This window comes from Ischnura elegans, chromosome 9 (assembly GCF_921293095.1).
Source record: "Ischnura elegans chromosome 9, ioIscEleg1.1, whole genome shotgun sequence".
Classification (NCBI taxonomy): domain Eukaryota; kingdom Metazoa; phylum Arthropoda; class Insecta; order Odonata; family Coenagrionidae; genus Ischnura; species Ischnura elegans.
In genome coordinates this window covers 80020355-80043329 of record NC_060254.1, presented here as the reverse complement: position 1 = coordinate 80043329, position 22975 = coordinate 80020355, and the positions used below count along the sequence as shown (strand labels likewise).

At 41.3% G+C, this 22975-nt stretch overlaps 1 protein-coding gene and 2 non-coding genes across 5 annotated transcripts in view; 1 reads left to right on the top strand and 2 right to left on the bottom strand.

Annotated features, from left to right (window-relative positions):
- Positions 1-7988, bottom strand: part of LOC124164834 (AP-1 complex subunit gamma-1) — a 92205-nt gene extending 84217 nt beyond the window's left edge. Inside the window, exon 1 of one of the 3 annotated variants that reach the window (XM_046542036.1) lies at positions 7662-7988. In XM_046542036.1, the coding sequence (XP_046397992.1) occupies positions 7662-7714 (53 nt within the window). In that variant the 5' untranslated portion in view covers positions 7715-7988. The remainder of the gene's footprint in view (positions 1-7661) is intronic. The other 2 variants (XM_046542033.1, XM_046542035.1) reach the window with 2 other exon arrangements.
- A 6373-nt stretch (positions 7989-14361) lies between these two features.
- On the top strand, positions 14362-14432 carry Trnag-gcc. The gene has a single exon. It is a non-coding gene; the product is annotated as a tRNA-Gly (tRNA).
- Positions 14433-15827: 1395 nt separating this feature from the next.
- On the bottom strand, positions 15828-15898 carry Trnag-gcc. Its single transcript has one exon. It is a non-coding gene; the product is annotated as a tRNA-Gly (tRNA).
- Between the last annotated feature and the right edge of the window lie 7077 nt (positions 15899-22975).

Genomic DNA, 22975 nt, shown 5'->3' with positions numbered 1-22975 from the left:
TTATCAACCGGTTCTCGGATTTTGTTCCTACCTTAACATTAAAACAGCTTGTGTTCCTCTTTCAAGAAAGCATGCATTCCTTCGCTTGCTCGTTTCCCCGGCCAGAAAGTTGAGATGCTGCACTACAAATGCAAGTTCAAATTGGACTGAAAATGTGAGACGTTAAGAGCTAATGGTTTTTGAAATAATGAGAAAATTTGAGTGGCCGCAGGTAATATACCTCTTATATTGCGCATAATAAGGATAGTACTTGATTAATTAAGTTCTTGCAAACAATTCAAACACAGCGGATTCATAAATGTATTTCCAGAGGAGGCAGATACATGGAAGGCTCTAAAGAACCAATTTACAAGACTAAAGAGTAACGAATAGATGAAAGGTAATAAGATGCTGTACCAATTACACCGGAATAATCTTATATACCTCGATCCGACCAAATCTTGTATTACACGTAAATGAAGCTTTTATAGGACAAACGCTACCGTTTCACGCCATAGATTTCCGGTAGTTGGTACCTAGACGGAACAGATCAATCGAAATATTTTACTAAATCGATACTAAGCGCATGAAAAATCTTGAAATGCGTGCATTAAAAAACTGTGGGGAATAAAATTTTTTTATTGTTAAGGCGAGAAATTCCTGGTGCAGACAGAATATGCGACTCGAAAAAAATCAAAGGAAATTTGTGGTAAACAGGCGGAAACAAGATTATTTTTCCAACTGAATGTGAAATTAGGAATATTGACAGCACGCGTCGAATATAATGGCCTTATCTTCCGATGACTCATAGATATCATCAGAACTGGCACGTTTACACATGCTTGAAATATTCTTTTGCTCGTTCCAGTATCCTCTCAATTTTCCTTAAAGATTGGTACTGACAATGGTCAAGTTTTTGAAAGCTTTAGATTTCCGCCATCGCCATTCCATTTATCTGCGGTTTCAATCGGTGCATTGCATCCGAAGTTAAAATTAGTTATACATGCCCATATTTCATGAAAAGTAACAGATGGGTTCTTCCAACAGAAGCGGCTTATAGCTGAAATCGTAAATGGAACACGAAATTTATGATGTGAATAGCTTTTTATTGCATGAACAACAGGGACGCCGTCTTACAAAAAATATTGGGGGTGCCCAAACCGGGGATCTTGCCCCGGGAAATTTTTTAAGTAATGAGTTTTAAGTTTTTTAAGAATTTTAAAACAGTCGTATGATCAACACTAGAACCTGAACCTTGATAACTAGAATCTCGATATCTGAACACTCCGGGGAAAATTAACAAGCCTGACACATTTTTTCCTGACCCCCATAACGAATTTTTGAAGGGGCTCGGGCCCCCTCAGGGCCCATGGAGTCGGCGCCACTGATGAACAACTACTTTTCATGGCTTGTTGCCAACTTAAGGAATTGGACCATAAACGGGAAACTATTTGTTATTAGAATAAAAGTTTTCCTCTTTTGTTATGAGCATGCCTCTCAACGACCTGTTTAACGGCTGCTGAATTCCAAAAATGTATCTTGAAATCTGATAAAACTATAATTTAAGGGCGAGGAAAATTATTTTAGTTTTATTTTAAATTCATATGGTCGAGAGAACTCTTCGTGGAAAAAGTCTAAATTTTAAATAATAATAATAATGCAACTTCTATACCTAGCGTAGGTATATCATTCAACTAAAAACAATACTAAGCACGTCACCTGAATATTAGAAATTAATATTTACATCTTTAGGCCTAATATGAATGAGATAAAGTTCTAAATAACAACAAATAAACACCACGAATTTACATTTAGAAGCTTGAGTTCGGCAAGCATACATTAACACTGTAAGAATAACATATCCCTTTTGATGTTCCCTACAGAAATCAGCCGGTAATGCATTATAATTTTCAATATTTTCACGGATACATCACTCCATTCTCCGCAAGGTTACAAGGGAAATTTAATGCTATTGAAATAACCGAGCAAAAGGTTTCTTTTGTGAATACCTATTCCACCAGAGGAGCTGTTTAAATCCTCTTCAAGAGAAGGACATTTAAACATGTATGAGCACCCCTCACTGCCTTTCGACCGGTGTTCTTTTTTTCTTTTTTCGAGACGAAATACTCATCTAAAAGTAACGTCATCATATTGAAAATTTCAAAGAATATAAGGTCAACATTTGTCAGACATCAAACATAATGTTTCATTATACATTACGAGAAAATACTTAGGTAAAATTTTCAAATTTGAGATACAGGAAAACGTTGGCAAGGGGCTACGCTATCTCACTTACAAAAATAATTGATTCAACCCGAACGATAGTTCGCATAAGGGAGGGTAAAGCTCACCCCATACTAAGCCACAGGTACGTGAATATCGCGCATTCAGCGCAGAGGGGCCAATTCCCTTCCCTGGGGTACATCGCACTTCATGTGATTTCAATTGGGCATTTTCGATGGAATTGAACCCATGGCCCCTCTACCAGCAACCAAGTGCTGCAACCGCTAGGCCACCTTGATGGGGCCAATCTTACCGGAGGATGCGGAGGTCTTCCCCGGGAAAATGTTAAGGTAATGAAAATGGAAAATTTCACAGCTCATAACATTTAATGATGCATTATGGTTCTATTATATATTATTTTGTGAAATTTTTCCTTCAAACTGCGCTTAAATCTAAAAAAACTCTGAAATGACTTTTTAGAAAAACCCTTACAAAGGAGATTACGTTCTCTTTCATCTTCAGACACTTTTATTTCATTTATTACCTTATATAATCTTTTTACATTGAGTATCCATACGGTGTGAAGCAACTAATGAAAAAGTAGAATTTTATAACTGAAAAAAACTTGTTCAAGTAATGTAAGACTTTTTTAATTACACCTGTCATATACGCTTCTCGATAGACGTGACCATTGCGGCTCGGGGCTCTCGGCGATTGTCGGTCAGCCGACCTGGCGAGACCGCCCCTGATTTCAGCGCACGGGGCGAGTAATGCTTCCCGATAATGAAACCGTGGAACGGGAGTAATTCGACCTCATAAAACTTGGCGCGAATGTCACGCTCCCTCGTCCAAGCACAACGCAGAGACTCTTTCGAAGAATTTCCCCCAAAAATTCCGAATTCGCTTCGAAAATCGGGGGAGCCGGCGTTGACTATGGCTTCGTCAAACATTTCGCCCCAGTGACCGCTGCTTTTTTTCCCCACTGACACAGACCGCTGCCTCCACTTCCCCGTCCCGTTCTTTCACAGCAGTGGACGCGGTTTTGAATTATGCATCCGCTTGGCCGTGGGAGAAACAAAAGGGCCTATATATATATATGTATACCGACGAGTGATTCGCCGGGACAAAACGATTCGCACGTTTACAGCTGTGCGGATTGGCGCGAAGGGTCCCAAAGGGATAGTGGGCGACGCGAGGAATGTTGCCCATCGCCAAACTGGCGTCAACAAGCAATGCCATCGCGACGGCCGGCCGGCGGGTGACGCAAGTAGGGTTTTCGATTTGCAACACCTCCACGGCAAACTTCACGCTGGCGAGTAAATGCAAAATCATTCCACCGAGAAAAACGTGAAGTCTAACTCGTCCGAGTCCCCAACTGCCTTCAGCAAAGGAAGGAGATTTATTACTCAATAATTAACGAGCCCATTTTTTATAATAAGGACGTATTCCTAACAGTCATAGGCATTAAGCAAATGTGCCCGTAAAAACTGGCTTAGAATACATTATGTAATAGAAATTTTCCTTTAATTTGCCCTCCATTCATTTACTAAGCTTATAATGTTAACCAACGGACGTGGTCTTGCAGAAGTTAAATCCGCTTACTGCACCTTCCCTATCACTTTGTGAATATTTAAATCCGTTATTTATGAAAACTAGGAAGGCTCAATCTAATCCGCACTTTGTAGCATCAAGATTTCCCTTTCCAACGTTCCCTCAATTGCATTAAGAGCAGGGTCGTGACAGTGGCACTTATATCACGCATGCGTGTAAACGTAATGCAGATGACTTTTTAGCGAATATTAATCGGTAAGTAATCCAAATTGAAACTTACTCATGCACTGAAATTACTTACGCTGGAAATGATCCAGCGATGTTAAAGCTGTCTTTGTGAGTTAGCTGCTAACTCTTCTACACGAAGAAAGTTTATTATTATTAAATAGCTAATGACCACATATTTTACCCTAATGCATTACTGATAGGCAAACATCCAGGCACTAGGCAGATGTACCGGCTGGAAAACTGGCTAATAACACCATGAAAACAGTTGTCAGGCAAAAACCTAACCGCTGTTTTCCATTGATAACTCTTTGATTTCGTAGAGCTTGAAAGCATGCATGAATTGAAAAACTTTGGAGGAATATAACGTATTTCACATCACTACATGCGTAAGAACATTAATGATTATAAAATAAGCTAACGGAAAAGGAGACTTCAACCATTTTAAAATACATCCTTTCCATTCTCACGGCTGTGATTTCACACTTACGTGTTTTCCACCTTCAAATAACCATGAGAATATTAGGCCGCAAATGCAGGAAACGTTCAAGGAGGCACAACATAAATTCGCACGTCAATTTTAATAGCAGACATCTGGGAATGCCAAGGCTACGGCAAATATTATTCGCGCTTAATCTCTCCAACTCATACCGCGCCTGAATACGGAATCACATTGTGAAACTTCCCTTATCGTCTGATAACAAAGACCAAATCGCTACTAATACCTGGGAAGTCTACGTAATAAACGATACTGTATACGTTGCTGAGTCTTCTTCAAGACTTCTTCGCCATTGCACTCATATATAATTTAGGACTCGTAATTCCATTATAAGCAATTATTCTGTGACAACCTGGGGCTCTGGGGTGATTGGGGGCCCTCGACTGGGAGTAATTATGGGGCCGTCGTCTTCATCCCGCCCCCCCCCCCCTCCCAGCCCGGAAAATTTTAGGAAATAATATGCCCGGAAATGGATTTTGACGCTATTCTGGCTCTTAAAAAAAAACTAGATAAAAGTTATGAAAAATACAATTTCACAGCTTATAAACTGTAATAATGTATCATGGTTCTATTAAATATTTAGTGAATTTGTGCCACGTAATTGCACTGAAAAAATCTCTAAATGACCTTTCGAAATAGCCCTATCAAATAAGCGTCGGGTTCTCTGTAATATTTACCCCTTTATTTTATTTATTTTTATATGATATCTTCTCGCTTGGTATCTTAAGTATTAATAAAGCTACTAATGAACACGTAGAACTTCATAATTACAATAAACCTTAGTACTACGAATTCTATTCTTTTTTGTAACGCCTTTCATATAGATACATTTCACGATGGACGCGAGCGTTGTGGGGGCCCCCTAGGGTCGGGGCCCTCGGCGATCACCGACCAGCCGACCTGGCCAGACCGCCCCTGGGGACAACCTTAGCTTGTGCAATTTTTAAATGTGATTTCGACGCATAAATTTTCAGCAAGAACCAAAAGATCACTTTTAATTTATCCTTTCTGTCGGATCTTGAAATAAAGTGAGCTTCAGAGATGATATTCTTAGTGTCGCTCTAAAAATAAACGCTCAAGAAATCTAAGGTAAATATCTAAGATAAGTCTCCGAGCTTCTCACAGCCTAATTCGCGTAAATGCTGTAAAACTCTCTCATAAGAGTTTTTTGTGATACCCGCCACTTCCTTTTGTACAAAACACAGTTCACGGATCAAATATTTCTGCACCGGGTCCAATATGCAGGTAGATATGACATTTGGAGAAGACGACTGACATCTAAGGTCATTTTCACTGTGAGGGATGAGAAGGAAGGGAAGGGTGGAGAGAAACCCGGCGTCGGCATTAGCCTGCTCCCAACGAAAGGCGTCAGAGGTATTACGGCTTAACGTCCAAAACGACGGACCGATCGCTACACTTTAAGTGCCCTCCAAAAGGTACTCAGCAAGGATAGTGCATCACTGAAAAATCTCTGCCACCGCCAGGATTTGAACCCGGGTCGACTGGGTGGGATCTAGCTCTCTAGCACGCCACACCAACCCGATCACTATCTTATTAAAAATAATGCACGAAGCATAAAGCAGTGCTGTAGTTCGGCCGGTACGGGCCTGTACGGCGTACCCCCTAAAATCCAAACGCGTTATAAGCGTACCGGTTTAAATACCTTCGCGGCCGGATGTATAATACATGTTCAGCTGCTGGAATTTTTGGTTAGTACCGCCTAAATTTTATTTCCAACCACAGCGCTGGCATAAAGGGATTGGTGACTGCCAAATTTCGGGTTCTCTAGCCTCGCTTGTCGTTCTTGAAAGACAACAGTTTCAAAAGCCATCTTCGAAGGTGTCAACTTCGACCTGAAGACGAAAGCAGGACGGCTTTTGAAACTTTTGTCTAGGTCGACAAAGGCGGCTGTAGGACCCGGAATTAGGCATTCGCCATGAACATCGCCACGGAAACCTATGCACGAATAAAGGGGTAATTTTGCATTTTCAATCCTCAACGTTTAAAGCCCCTCGTATCCGCAACAGAAGTGCAATACTCGCTCCGTCATCGTAGTAATTATATCACTTACTTGCTCGCCTCGATTCCGTAGGACAATCAGGCATCACTAGACACGTATCCTCACACAAACACAAACCACGATTCAGCAACACTGAGGAATAAATGCGGCAAAAACTCTCTCCGAAACACAGAAACACACACGATTAAAAGAGGAACACATGGCGACACGGCAGAAGGGGGGAGAGAAGAGAACAGCCGCGTGGATCGCGCACCAAACAAGAAGAAAGGAGGCGGGGTCTCTTGCCATGGAAGGCTTCAACCCTATCGCCCGCCTCTCTTAAATTCCACCGGCAACGAAATCAACCCCACAGCACATGGCACGATCACACACAACGAAAACACTAATTTCTCAGCCACCAGCCTTGCACAGTACACTGGACTGCTTTAGACACATCACACATGACACCGAAATACCGTATCCACAAAATATTTCGGGGGGTCCACTACGGGGGGTAATTATTTTAAGGGCTTCATTGAGGGAGGGGTCACTTGAGAGTGTACCCCCGTGAAATTAGGGGGGTGTTAAGGGTCGAACCCGTTGACCTCCCTACACTCCTTAGAGGATACATCACTCCCGCTCTTCCGGTCGTATCTCATTTTTTTCCTTACTCAGTATATACTTATTTAAAAATCGAGCTATTATCTTCCATTTTTTAAGAGTGCATGACATTATTCACCGGTATCTCAAGGATGATAATTTCACCTCCAGAGGTGATATTTTCGTACTTTAGGTACATAAAAAGCTGGCAAGAGCAAACTACACACATCCTGGAAACTCCTTAATGATGGCGTTTAACATGTTTTTAAACAAAGCCAACTTTTTGCGGAGAGATATCGTGGAACAACATATCGAATGATAAAACAAAGACATCGCTTATTTTATTTTCAGAACTTACAACGCGTGTTTCGATTGCTACACAATTATCATCAGGTACTCATCAGGTACAGGTGCCTTATATTGACTGTGTAGTAATAGAAACACACGTTGTAAGTTGTTAAAATAAAATTAGTGGGCAGTACGATATCTTTGTTCATCATTCATGTTTTAAAGGAGCAAAAATTCAGGCAACCAGACCTGTCGAGCGGAAGCGATCGGTCCTCTTAACCTAAGATAATCACCCACCGCCGGTTCAATTCCGCGGGAAGGACGCTGAGATCCGGGTCGTACATCCACATTCCTCCAGCTTGGTGATCTCTTTGAGGAGAGACAAAGACGGCGACCCACTGGTCTTCGGGATCCCGGCCCGGAGGTCCTTCCTCCCCGGCACGGAAACAACACCGCGCGCAACAACGAGGAAAATGATAAAGCAACGGCACAGATCACGTAGTGTGTCCTGATCGGTCAGCTGTCGCGGTCTCACAGCCGGGCGGCGGATGCGATGACGCCGGCCGGCCGGCGCGGGGAGGGAAGGTATCGGGAAGACAGATAAGCCACGGTCCGATTAGGAGTAAGGAGTTGGTGATTGTGAAGGGAGGTGTGGAGAGCCGTGAGGACGCACGGAGGAGTGGAGGAGAGGGCTGCCGCTGGTGGAGGGGGGCGGGAGGGGAAGGCATAAACCCTCCGTTTAAAAACTCCCTCCCATTCCAGCTACACCCACTCTAACGGGAGGGCGGAGGCAGTTCCTCCCCACCCGGCTTTTCGATCGCACCTCCGCCGCGGAGGATTTTCTAAAGAGAGCGAAAGCAGCGAGTGTGCGGGCAGGAGGACGAACCGCGACTGCGGCGTCGTCTGCCTCCTTCAGCCCACTCTCCAAGTCTCCTCCGCCCGGACTCGAGTCTTCTCTCTTCTCCACCCTTCCGTCTGCGCCAGTGTTTAAAAGCCGCATGTTGTTACCTCCATGCATCCCACAGCAATTTTGGTGACCGTGTATCCAGTTATTTTTAAAAGATATTCAGCTGCTCCCCTTAATGTTAGTGTGGCGTGCAAGGGATGTATATCTATCCATCCCATAGAAGGGTGATTTCTTTTGCCACTTCGGTCGCAATTTAATCGGTTTTCAAAAATGTCCGCGACGCCGTGATGAGTGCAGTGCGATCCACTTTTTTCTCCAATATTAAGCGGTGTAATGCCCGTAATTGCGAGGGATAGCATTCAAAGTGATGAATTTGATAGATCACATCATCTTGTAGGTATATAAATTTCAATTAAGACCCCTACCTACGCTATCTTATTTCCCCGTGAAAATCGTGTCACTTTTTTCCGTCGGCGACGTAATTTTGTAAACCCCATTAATTGCGCTGTCTGTGTCAACACATTTGGAGGCCGAATTGAGGAACCTTGGTAATATTCGTGGTAGCGTGATTCTTGTATTATGTCTGTCTTAAATTAAGTTCATGGCTATTTTCCGTGTATTACTGTTTAAGAAACGTCATTGCTCTTCATCGAACTGTTTGTATTTGGAGTGTGGGTTTTCATTTTGATCCCAGAGTGGTTGTAATAATGTGTTTTGAGTAGAGATTGTTCGAATGATTTGCAATTTTGTTCAGGTACTGTGTAGGTAACTGGTTTAATATGGAGTTTTTCGTGTTATACGTGTTGTGGACGAACCAGGTGGCGGTCAATTCTTTTTTGTTTTTGAAGCCGAGAGTTGTGGCTACAATAATATATGTATATAAAAGCGCTGCTGGGCACTGCTATATAACTTAATGGTGTTCGTATTTTTGTTTTTTAATAAAAAATGTGTAATGCACTGGTTAATATTTATGTTAATAATAATTTTAATGCTGTTTCAATGTTATAGTAAAAAAGTATTTAAAATTTATTGACATTGCTACATCGATTCTACTTTTAAAATTTAAAATTGAGACAGTTGGGTAGCTGTTGAGCAGTCTTGAAGATCGGAATATTTCGAAGCGAGAGGGAGTCTATGCATCTCAGCAGCGCATCTGTCACTTTGCCAGTGATTTATACGAAGATGTGCATACTTACTTGCTTTTCAAATTAATTTCTCAGCGGCCCAAATAACCATGATATGAAAAGTCAAAACTCCGAACTTTTATTTTTCTAATTATGACCACCTTTTATGGATTTGGCACCACTGTGCGGCGCCCGTGATTGTCCTATTCCTGCATTATTGTAACCAAATCACTATGCGTCACTATGAGTAAAAGTACTCCACCACCCAGGGATTCGCCCACTCATCACCCACCACTGAGGCGGAAGGGTAGTTCGAGAAGGAACGACAGTGTGGGATTTACGCGCCGTGGATGCAGCGCGGGAGAGAGAACTTCGCCCACGCCCAGGAGGCGAGCGGGGTTCGAACTGAACGCGGTGGGTGGAGAGTGGGCGATCGTCAGGGTGGTCATGGGCGTACCTGGCGAGAGGCAGGAGGGGGCAGCTACCCCCCCCCCCCCCAGAAGCAAAAATCGCAAATTTCTTTAAGGAAAATAATATTTTTCAAGCAAATAAGTTTAAAAACTAACAAAGAGCTGTTACAGTCAGTGGCGCAGAACTCCCCCCCCCCCCCCCCCCAGAGCTCAAAGAAATTTTTAAGTTTAATCTATTTTACTTAATTGGATTAGTATTACTTATAGAATAGTGTGAGTATTCACAAAATATCCCTCATAAGGCCGTAAAACTCAACATTTTGAACCATTTATCTAATTTTTTTTCTGGCGGAGGGCCCCCGCACCTACCGTTTACCATGGCGGGTATATCACACCCCCAGGCACCCCAGTATAAGTTGCCCCTGAAACCCCCCATAGCCTTAATTCCTAGCTGCGCCCCTGGTTACAGTTACCTTAAAATGTTGGTTTCATTCGCCTTTTACATGCTTAAATCTTACCTATAACTTGAACAACCATAGCTTGCCCCCTCCCCACTTAGCTTTGATCCTGGGTACGCCCTAGAGTGTGGAGTAGTTTTACTTACAGATACGCTCAGTGAGTTGCTAACAAAAATCAAGAACAGGGACAATCACAAGGCGAACCCTGCTTCACGCACAACTCGTACAAACACGATAGCATCCTAATTCAACCACTTAAACCCGTATGACACTTCCCAATTTATTGGCCAATCCGTTGGATATTGGATTGTGGTCCAACTGACACACACCAATTTCTATTCCAATATCATTTTCATGCATTTGGACACAATTTCTCGCCCAATTTGGAATTTAGAACAGGTTCTATTTTCCAACAGCCAATCTCCAATCAGGAGTCAGTTTTGCTGAATCCTAGTGGCCAAAACAAGAAGCTCTTTGAAAAACATCGGATTTGGCTGTAAAGCATTGGTTTTCTTCCGAGAATACGCTTGAAATTTCTAAAATGCGGAAGGAAGAAGTTGTTTCTCTATTGATTGAAGCGAACAAATCACACAAATGCTTATAAAACGTATAATCATCGAAATACAATCGCGTTCTCTAGCAGGACATTAGATAACTATTATGGCCAACATTGGTGTAAATATTGTTACGTGTCATACGGCACGTAACACGCAATATTTCAAACAATATTGCGCATCGATTTATTGGCCAATTAATTGGAGAGTGTCATACGGACTTTACACAATCATCATGATTATCATTGGTGATTCTGTCCGTAGACAGGTTTCAACGAAATAGAGTAGTAACCTTCATCAAAGAAAACGAAATGCATTGATTGCTTTTCGTTACCCACCATTAGGGTTTTCATAATATACAAATTATTTGGTTTTACAAATCCCAGTTTAAACGAAAAGCAATGGTCAATTTTAACCTCATTTGAAAAAGGCCACATTGGCGCCCATGCGATGCCACTCCACGTGACGACACAGGGACCTAGTTTCTATACGAGTGGATAGGAGTTTTACATCGTCTGAGATTACCAATGCATGCATAGGACACAGAGCTCAGGGAAACATGTCTCAATAATCACCTATTAAAACTGCCTAAGTCGGAAAGTTTCCTTCGTTTGATAAGGTATTAATAATCCTTATTTAAACCAAGCGCTACCAGCTAGCAGGGTACTCTGCTACCTGCAAGCATCCTGCGTCGTATCAGCGCTCAAAGCCTCGCCCCAAGGTCACCTCACACGGCGACAGCGGAAACCAACGACGTCACACGGGAGTTTTCTCGGCATTCATACTTAGCCGTCGCGTTTTCGCGCGCTTGAAAATTTTCACTTTTCATGAATCGCGAAAAATAGACATCGTCATTTAAAAATCTAAGAGCGTGAAATACGTACTCCAGGAGTAATAATCTTTCGATTTAGGCAATAAAAAAATAATAGGAAACCACCCTATTGTTGTCTCCATACCACTCTGTCCTGGGCCTCTCTCCTCATCCCTGCGCAATCCCTTTCTTCTTTGATGTCAATCAGCATTCCATGCCTCCTCTTCCTCCCTCTTTTTCCCTTCCCTTCTATTATTTACTCCTGAATGCAGTCACTCCTTAAAATATGTCCTATCCATTTTGCCTTTCTCTTCGTAATTTCTCTTCTTCTAGAGCCGAGTGATAAAAATATTGGGAGGGCCCATACCGGGGGTCTTGCCCCGGAAAATTGTATACATAATTAAAGTTTTTAAAGCATTTTAGAAGAGTTATATGATCAACATTAGAACCCTGAAAACTCGACTCTCGTTAAGGGCACACTCCAAGGAAAATCGACAAGCTTAACACATTTTTTCCTCAACCCCATCGAATCAAACACCATGGAGTCGGCGCCACTGTTCTAGAGTACTTCTTTCTTCTCCTATTCTCCTAAGTACCTCTTCATTCGTAATATTCTCTTCCCATCCAATATTCTCCATTCATCGCCGTAGCTCTATATCGAAACTTTCCAAATATATTTCTTCTATCTTCTTCAAAGACGTTTCGCATACATATATTACGATGCTCCATATGATGTATTCTGCAACTCTTATCCTAATATTCGCCTCGATGTTCCTTGCTGTCATCAGTTCCTTTATCTTACTAAATGCTGTTTTTCAAGACAACACAATATCTGAACGAAATAGAAAAATCGTTCGATAGTCGTGAGTTGGTAACAGTAATCCAGAAGAAGACATCGAGGACAATCAAGGGCGCTCCCTGGTTCGTCATCAACATGTACATACACGAAAACCTCAAAATTAAATCCCATCCACAATACCTGAACAAAATAACAAACTCATTCGAAACATCTCTACACATAACACTAAACGCACTATTATCACCACTCTAGAACGGAAATAAAAACTCACGCTGCTTCATAAACAATAGATCGAAAAGAGCAATGACGCATCTTACACGGAAAATAGCTCATTAACTTAATACTGCCATAATATATGCCACACAACGGTTACTAGCAACAGATGAATATCGAGTAAAATAAGTAGATACACAATTACCAAAATTGCATTGGGTTGCGGTGGAATGCGCTGAGGAAACATAAGGCGGCCTAGGTACTGGCGCCGATGAAAGCCCGGTGACTCATTTGACCACTGTCAGCCGAAGACAACAGGAGGTCAATGGCTTAATGACTAATCTGATGAAGGAAATTCTACAAGGGGAAATTCTGATCTCGTGGAGGAAAATTTTCTCTATTAAGAATAGGCTACAGTCGGCGCTAAGTTTTCCTCTTCTCCCTCGATTTCAGCCAAAATATTCAACCCAATACCAATCATACTTGAAGCTGTTACTCAAAAAATTAATTCAGATAGCCGTTTCTCGACAAATTATTTGATTTTCGTTTTATGATCTCAATTTTCATTATTAAAAAATAATACGTATATATATTTTATGAAAAAGTGACGTTCCTGTGTCTTATCTCTAAAAATACATTTTCTCGAGTTTGCAAAACCTTTTCATAAATAAGAATCGAGCTTCATTTGCGAAACTTATCTTCAGTAAACTGTTAGAATATGTTGCATAAAACACGAAAATATTAGTATAAAATATTTATAATTTTAGAAGAATTGAGTTCACAAAACGAACATTGAATTATTGGCCGACATGCGGCTTCGTGGACTGGTATTTTGGCGTACGATTTTAAGGACGAAATTTCAGACACGACTCTGTGGCAAAAATGTTAAACATATGATTTTCTGGACTAGGAATTCATGATACGCCTAAATGGATTGATTTTTTGGGGTATAAATTTGCGGCCATGAGCGGTCGAAATGTCACGTTTGCTGGTAGAAAAATTTCAACCTACCTTAATGTCCCCTCTGCTACCAGAAGTGTGATATTTTGAAGAGTTCTCGAAAAGCATCTGAGGGATCCACTAAAAAAATCCGCGCCTCCTCAGGTATTTAATCCACGATCCTCAGAATGGGGAGCAATTAACTGCAGCGAGGAAACCAACATGATCCGTCAACTTGTTCATGCACAAAACTTCTCTCGACATCCTCATGCCTCCTTCTTTATCGTCAGGGTTTCTTAGGCGCCTACTCCTGGATGAAAAGGAGGAAAAAGTCAGTAGTATTCGCAGACACACAGCGCCGAGCTACCGGGAAATACCTCCACTCCCGTATCTGGAACTGACCGGTGTTCTCAACTAGCAACCACAATCAACTGATTCGTACCCGCCGCCGGCGAGGCGTGGTGCTCGACGGAAGATTAAAATTGGATTGTGCTGTAGGTAGCAGGTGTTGCTTCGTGGAAACGACTCGCTTCACTATAGTCTCGCGTGGATTTTGGAAATATTTTAGTTTCAGATGCGTATTCCTACATTCACTTATTCAGTGTCTAAACTGGAAGGTTGGTTTGGATAGGCAATGGTAAAACTTACCCCGAAATAAACTATTGGGGTGCGAGTTTCAAACGTTAAAGGTAGGGGTCAAGATCCATTCCATGAACAACTTCTCACTTGGATAATATATCAATTGGATTTTCTTTAGGTTTCACATTGTCACATTTATATAAGCATCGGTGGTTCAGTGGTAGAATGCTCGCCTGCCACGCGGGCGGCCCGGGTTCGATTCCCGGCCGATGTATATTTTTGAAGGCCTCGGTGGCGGAGGGGTGAAGTAATCGCCTGTCAAATCGAAGGTCGTGTGTTCCATTCCCGCCTGGATTCGTTGTCCCTTTCCAGGATATCGATATTTTTAATCGTCCTGCATTGTTATTCTTTAAATTCCCCCGCACTAAAACCCTTAAATGAATAGTTTTCGGTGTGATGAAGATAAACAAAATATAAAATTATATGCACAAAGGTTAAGAAATTTATTTCATTCGTAAGGAATGCTTACATTTTCTCATAAACGTGTTTCATAGCAAGTTGGATAACTTTATTGCGCTTCATTAAGCAATCACTGCTAAAATCTCATTTTGAATACGTTCTTGCTGATGCCACATAATTTCATGACATTGATTCAGAAGTATACCCGGGGGGGGGAAACGTTCAAAATTGTAATTGTAAAGGATATTTCAAAGCTCAAAGCATCTCCAAATTTCATTTTAAGATTTTCAAGATTACCGAATGACTGTGTTACATAGGGTAATCGAGGGGTAATGAGGTCTTCCATACCCTTCATGTAGTTGGTGTTTGAAATGTGGTTGACATGGACGCGACCCTTTTTACATCGACTGAATGTTATCAAAATATGGAACTTCTATCAAAGTTATCTACATAAATTTTATTGATAAAGTATTCCAATTTAGGCAGACACAAATACCCTCACTATTATATCAATGCAATAGTTAACATTGAGCCTACTGTTTCAAACTAGGTCATAATGCACTCATGCTGCACTCAGGTAAAAAAATATTCTCGCAAAGAATATAGCAAATCGTTTAGTCAATGGTACGACTTTGTAATATTACTTCTTGCATTCTGGAACACGATATTTTTCATTGATACGGAACATATATTAGGAATGAGCAAGTTTTAAAAAGTTTCATTGGCCACTGTATCGTGCTTCATAGAATGTAGTTTTCATTGTCGGAGGCATTATTTAAATAGGTTCCTCCCCTTCAGCAATTCCCACAAAATTTCTCCACATTCCTTAACGTTTTTAGCTTTTCACCAAATAAAATCGTAGCCAATGACAAAAAGCCTGACAATTTCAAATCCCATAGCACATTGAAAGTAGCCTAAATTCATCTACCCCCTTTTTAACCTGAAGGCGGCCTTTGCAGTATACATACATAGATCATCAAAATAAGAAATAACTCCAAATTATTACTCTAAAGAGAGGGTATATAAATAATACTTTTCGGATGTATTCATTCCGCAAGAGTGAAAAATATCATACTTTTATTAATCTTCATAACCCCGAAAACAGTTCTTTTAATGCCTTTTTGCGAGGACCTACCCATAAAAAGCAAGATGTGGACTTCACCCCGCTGCCACCACCACCACCACCACCACCGACGTCTACAGAACTACATGCATCGGCCGGGAATCGAACCCAGGCCGCCCGCGTGGCAGGCGAGCATTCTACCACTGAACCACCGATGCTTAATAGCTTCTAAAAGGAAAGTTAATTGGTAAGCATAGAATCTAAATCCTCCTGAAACGTACGTTAATATATTGTCAAAATGCTAGGTGGTACAAGGATAGGAACTTTACCTCATACCCTTAGAGTTTGAAATTCGCACACCTGTATTTTAGTCCGGGGTAAGCTCTACCATCACCTATCCAAACGTGAAACGGTCACTTCAACGCTATCTTTGGAGGTATCGCTCGGGGGAAGGTAAAAAATGTATGGTTAAGGCATAAATGAAGCGAAAACTCAATGACGTCACCACCACCTAGTGACTTGCGAGAAAATGGCTGAATGAGGAAGATAATTTCTTCGTAACTTACATGTCACTTTCTCTACTCAATCCTTATAATTTTGGGTCGGGGTGAACGACTACAGTGAGCGATCTCCGGTCTTCCCGATCCCTGATGGAGTGCTTTGAGGGTAACACTTCATGCACAGCACTCCGTCCGTCGGATGGGACGTTAAGCCGTGTTCTTCTTGGCGCCTATCATTAAGGCCTGGTTACACGATGCATTAACACGTACGGGTAAAGGCCTGTTTACACGGTACATTAACACGTACGGGTTAATGTCTACATGTATGAACGCGAGAATGAACGCCAAAATGCGCCGTGCAACCACCCAACTTGTGCGAATGTAAGCACAGAAAAGAGAACCTTTTCTAATTTGGTTCATGCATTCGCACATGTTCCGTTCCGGTCCACAAAAATCATTCACGCAAACGTACATTAACTTGTACGTGTTAATGCACGGTGTAACCAGGCCTTCAAAACTAATCCAATACTGACGCCGGGTTTCTCTTCCCTCCCTATCGAGCAAATTATCTTAGCTGCCGGTCACCTCCTCCAAGAACCATATCATGCCGCAAGGAGAAAAATCTCTGGAACAGATCCGAAAGTCAAGTATAAATAATGAAGAAAAATTACCTTCCTCATTCAGACATTTCCTCGTAAGTTTAAATTAAAGAAACGCCGAAGTGCCTACTTGCGATCTTACAAGGTAATAACTTCCGAGGGCTTCACCCTGGAATTGAGCCCGGGACCCAGTGCCGTAGCCAGGAATTTCGTTCGGGGGAGGGGGCAATTTTATAAAAACAGGGCACTAATTGTAAGTAATGGGTTTCAAACTAATTTTAACACTTTTCATAATCGAAAAAATTTCATTTGTTGAATAAATATTTTGCAATTCCATGATTTTTCAATATTTTGTTTTCTTTTATGAGGGAAAATTTTTGTGTTTTTATATTTGGGTGGGGGTTCCGGACCCCCCAAACGCCCTCCCCCCTGACAACGCCTTGCCGGGACCATTCTATCACCAGTCAAGCGATACATCTGTTAGTCTACCACGCTACCTTAAATTTAGAATAATATCAAACACGGACCAAAATTAAGGATATCATCTTTAGGTTTGGTAGTGGGATGAATGTATGCAAAGCGGTTGGAGCTCGTTGGATGTTTCGCTGAATGGTGAGCGGAGTTGTGAATGGAGTCGCTCTCAGCTTACACGAGAGGGCGTTGAGTGCGCTCGCAAGAGGAACGGATTCGCCTCTCGAGTGTCATCTTGCTGAAAAATACACCACACCGAGCGCACGCAACTCCTGAACCCTCTGACCCTTCCTTGCATTACCTGATCGCTATCTTTTTCATACCCTCTTCTGCATGGAGTCTGAATCATACGATCATATTTCCCGTCCGTTCAGAGCGATAGCTCCAATGATTGCACTGAAATGACCTCTTCATGCATTTTCCGCGATGGCTCCAGGGATGGATGTCCCATCCCTTTTTTCATAACTCCGCACCTCCCTCTTTCCTCAGGTGAAAAAAATCGCTGGTACCGTCCTTAACACGTTGCGTAGCGGGGTATTTAAATTCCTAGGAACGCCGATTCTGGGTGGAGGTGTTGAGATTGGAAATATGCCTTTGGTTTAAACATGGTTAAAAAGCTAATGTTTTGAATAACTTTACCCAATCAAACGTTATGATGCATCAATTCATTATGAATAACGAACAACAACTGAAAACGTACTAACGAATACGTATTGTACGCTTTAAAATTGTTCAGGTAGTCAATTATACTCTCTTCATATAAGTAAAATTGGACATTGCAATATTTCCGCTGAGTTTTATTTTGACACTACGCGTTTCGTTGCTATAAACAACATTATCAAGTGTAACGTAAGTCCTAAGAGTCCTTCCTCATATAGGTCTTGGTGTTTGAGGGGGAGGGATTAGGTGGAGGATGGGGTTTGGGTGTCGAGAAGTGGGGATATTAAGGGTTGCGGGAGAAAGGGTCTTTTTTTAGGGTTTCGGAAGAGGAGCAAGGAGAGGAAAGAAAGGTTCCAGGGTTGGTGAGGATACCACGCGCGTCTACACTGTTTTCTTTCGTGTTGTGATCGTCCGGATGGAGTCCTCGTCCAGATGATCTTCTTCTCTTAGGTGGTTGACTCCGTGTACTTCTTCTATTGCTATTCTATGGTGTGAAGGGGGGATGATGGTATAGCGTTTGGTTGGGCGAGGTTGTGTGTAAAGGGTTGGTACAAAATTTAAAAACCTTTGGATTCCAACGAATTTTTTCTGGGTCAACGCCCCCGTCGCGTCACTCCCCCCCCCCCTTCTCACCCTTCCCCGTTCACCCCCCTTCCCCACCACCTCCTGAATTATTGCAGATTACTCTTGAAACACACTGTATATTCACGCACAAACGATATGTCTGCGGTTCGTAACCAAGGACTGCAAAAGCAGTAGAGGAAACTAACTATTCTTGAGAAGTAGAAGTGGCGCCTCAAACTTTGTCCTTAAACTTTTGAAAGTGACCGTAGGTTGCTCGCCAGCGAGTACGAACCCGGGCGTGTCGGTGAATGTGCTACCGCGGAGGCTTCGCTGCCTCGGTTGTCGCCGCGTCACCGTCACTTGTTTCAGAGGAAAACGAGAAACCGCATGGTCGTCTCGGTGGCTGAGCCGATTGCGTCCCATGCTATTTCCACCACTCAGGGACCCAAGGAGGTCTGTCTCATGCAGGTACTCGAACGACGCCAAAGGCGTAGACCCCCATGCAGTCAACTCAAAGCAACCGAATAATTGCAGGTCCCACGCCTCGTAAAGCTTGAGAAAGCACTTGAATAAAAACAAAAAATAGTAACTCTTGTGCAATTCACTTATAAGGAGGTAGATTCGCAATTGCTTACAATACCTTTTGCATATGATATTAAAAATGTTTAGCCACCATAGACGATATCCATCAAGGGTCAATTATATTTTTTTAAATAAATGGGGAATTTTTTACGATGATTTTTTTGATTGATCAGTACTGATGAAGCTTCAGAAATAAAGCAAAACGTGTACCAGCCAAGTTATTTAATCATCTGACCCTCAAGAACTGCACAAAAGGAATATTAATGGAAAAGTGGCTAATGCATTCCTTCAATTAGTTTGCGTACTTCCAGGCCTCTTTTTAATTCATGATTTAGGTACTGAGAATGGTAAAATCTGCTCACTTACTCAGTGATTTAATCCGAAGTTTAGATAAGTGACGGTAGAGCTCACCCCGGACTAAGCCACAGGCGTGTGTAAGGGGAGCCTATTCCCTGGGCTCCTTCACACTTCCAGGATTTTTGCTTAGGGGTGTTAGCAGCCTTCACACGGGATTTGAATGCGGGATCCTTCGTTTAGCAACCGTTAACCACTCTTCCAAAGTATTGACAGAATCAAAAACAAATTTTTATCTTTAATTAAAAAGTAAAATCCCTGATGAGTTAAAAAATTTGAAAAAATTCCTGATCAAAGTCAAAAGTCAACGACCTTGAGTTCGGTTATTTATCCAACCACACGACTTCCAATGCAGTTCGAAGTTCATTTTATTCTCACTCCAACAATTAGTACGAAAATTATGAAGTAATATTAGAATTAGCCCATTGGTCGTCGATCTATAGGCGAACACGATTATTTTGCATAAATGATCCCAAACGTGGTTTCCTGTTACGAAAATACGTTACCATTTTGCAAAACTCTTGGACGTTATATTTTTCTCATTACTCGCAAAGCTTAATAAACCAAAAATCAATGGAATTGGAGAGGGTCGTACTGAAAATGTTGCTTTTTTGCGTTAAGTTGACGTGGAATGAAGCCAGCCATCAACCGCGATAGAAGGCCTTAACTACAACGACAAAAGGTTATTACGATAATTAGGGTATAATGAATAGGATTAGACATAGAGTATAATCTCACTCACAACTAGGTTTTATTATGAGCAACAGGAAACAATGCCCTTTTGGAGACAGTGTTTAATTTAGATTATATTACAAAAATACGATATGGGCTATGGGTTAAATTAACATTATAACATCACTTTCTTCTCTCGGGGCGGATGTCGTACATTAACTATATTTTGATATCTGTCGTACATTAACTATATCTGATAAAACTCGAAAAAGTCCCCTTACTGCCTATTATAATTCATTGACTGAGGAAAAAAATAATGGAATTAATACGCACTTATTTACAAGGCCGTAGAGAGAGGAGGTACAGATACAGTTTTGAAAGAACCCCTTCCAAATGCACCACTCAAAAATGAACCCCATCCACAGCGGACCCCCCACCTCCACCTCCGAAATTTTTTCTTTCTACGGTCTAGTTTTTCTTACTCAATGTGTATTCCCCAGTGATAGAAATGCAGTGAAATTTTAAAATTCTTTTCCTGCGAATGAGGCAATCCATTGATCATGGGTTATTACAGACTATAGATTTAAAATGATAACGATCCATCAGGGTGAGACAATAGACACCAAATTTTAACGACAATGTGAGGATATTCATTGGAGTCCGCCGAGTCCCACGTCCTAAAGCATTTGTCATCGTTATCGTGATTGAATGATAATCACCGCATAGCTACAATTTGGACAAAAGGCATCCCATATGCGGAATTCTGCTTACGCGCCTTTCGGAATGGCCAACGAGCCGCGGACACCGGAGTGGCAAGATCGCGACGACGCATTCTTCGGAGATTCGTTGAAATTAAAGCTTTCGACCTACTCGACCCACATCTCAATCGCATCGATTAGCGTTGCGTCACGGGCACACGCCAAACTTTAATGCATTGCCATGGAGATAAACAGATAACGAAGTTAAGCCAACGTATAATTTCAGTCAGAGCTTTGTGCCTAAGAATTTAATGGTTACTAACTACACTCCGGGCCCTAATGACACTTCGGTTTTCATAAATAACACTATTTTCCCCTATCTTATCTGTCACCCAACTAGCTTGTTCCTGCAGATTCTCGTTGCCTTTCTTTGTACATTTAATTCTTTTTTCTGCTTATTGTATTGTTTGTATGTCCTTTAATTTATTATTTTGTCACCTGGCCACTATAAAATGCTAATACTGCTATATGAGTTCTCTATGTTTAAAATAAAACAAATAAAAATAAATACGTAATGAATGGAATTTACATCGGGGTCTATAAGTATTGGTAAAATGCAATACTTATAGTCCCCAATGTAAAAGTGTAAAAATGGCCGAGACGACGAATGTCAACTTCGTAAAAATACATTAAACAAAAATCAATTTCCAAATTATCTAAAAGGCTCAATCACTACCCAATCGCTAAATAACACTGCGTGGTTCATAACCAACTGTATGCGTAATGATTCCTATCGGTAAAAGCAACACTTGTGATTCCCGATAAAAAGGGGTTAGTTAAAATAGCCGTGACGATCATAATTTCCACTTCAAATATAATTGTAAAGTAAAAATCAACGTAAAAATTGTCTAAAAGAATGATACATTATTCAATCGCGATATTGATTGATAATACTATGAAGTATAAAAGAGAAGAAATGCGTCATTATGAGAAGGCTAGTGGATAGGAGGGAGAAATGGAGAGCTGCGTCAAATCAATCTTCGGATTGTCGACTTATGATGACGATGGTTACCATAACTATTAGGCAATAACTTAATTTATGAAATGCCTTGCAGCAAAGAGTGCGTCTGAAATTGATCTGAAAAACCTACGCCTTCGTGTCATTGCCGTAGGAGAGCTATTTCTCAAAATCATCTATAAATCTGCCCTTTGCAGCATTTAAGATGAAATGAGTGTGATGAAGATGAATTTTTCCGGATAGAAGAATTTATCTTTCGCTGCTTTTCGCAGAAAATGTATCGCCTGACATGCGAAACATCAAGACCGGGGTTTCATAACAGCCAGGAAGCTTTAGGAAAGAGATTTCATATCGCAAAAAATATCCTCCATTTTAATTCAACGATATGGAATTGTTCTTGAGTTTTATAGGGCAAAACTGAAACATATCGGAATATTTTTCCAGGAATTGATAAACACTCAGCGTCTTCCAAGCATATAAATCGAGTAAGCTTTACGAGTTAGTCGAAAAGTAATCAAGTGGGTACATTCCAACATTTCTAACAGCAGTAATAAAACTTTGCAAATAATGAGTGTTATTTTATAGCAACTACTCATTCAAATTCCACGCAGGGTACAACTTCACAATTATGTACTTTGTCACGGCATGATATACTGGTTCTGGTGATTTTTACCAATTTAAAAATATTAACTGCTAAAGTAGCTACCAAATGAAATTGAAGTACTTGCAAGATAAAAGGAAAAATCGACAAATGATATCTCAAAGCATTTCATAATTGACTTCATTTGCTTTCACGCATGTGATAAGCGAAGTTAAACAATTTTCATAGGGATTACAACCGCTCAGCAATAGGCTGGTTTCCTATTATTTTTTTATTGCTTAAATCGAAAGATTATTACTCCTGGAGTACGTATTTCACACTTTTAGATTTTTAAAAGACAACATCTATTTTTCGCGATTAAATGAAAAGTGAAAAATTTCAAGCGCGCGAAAACGCGACGCTTAAGTATGAATGCCGGGAAATATCTCCGTACGTCGTATTTCTGGTTCCCCCTCCCGCCCGGTGAGGTGACCTTGAGGCGAGGCTAAGCGCTGATACGTCGCAGGATGCTAGCGGATAGCTGAGTACCTTGCTGGATGGTAGCGCTTGGCTTAAAAAAGGTTTATTAATACCTTA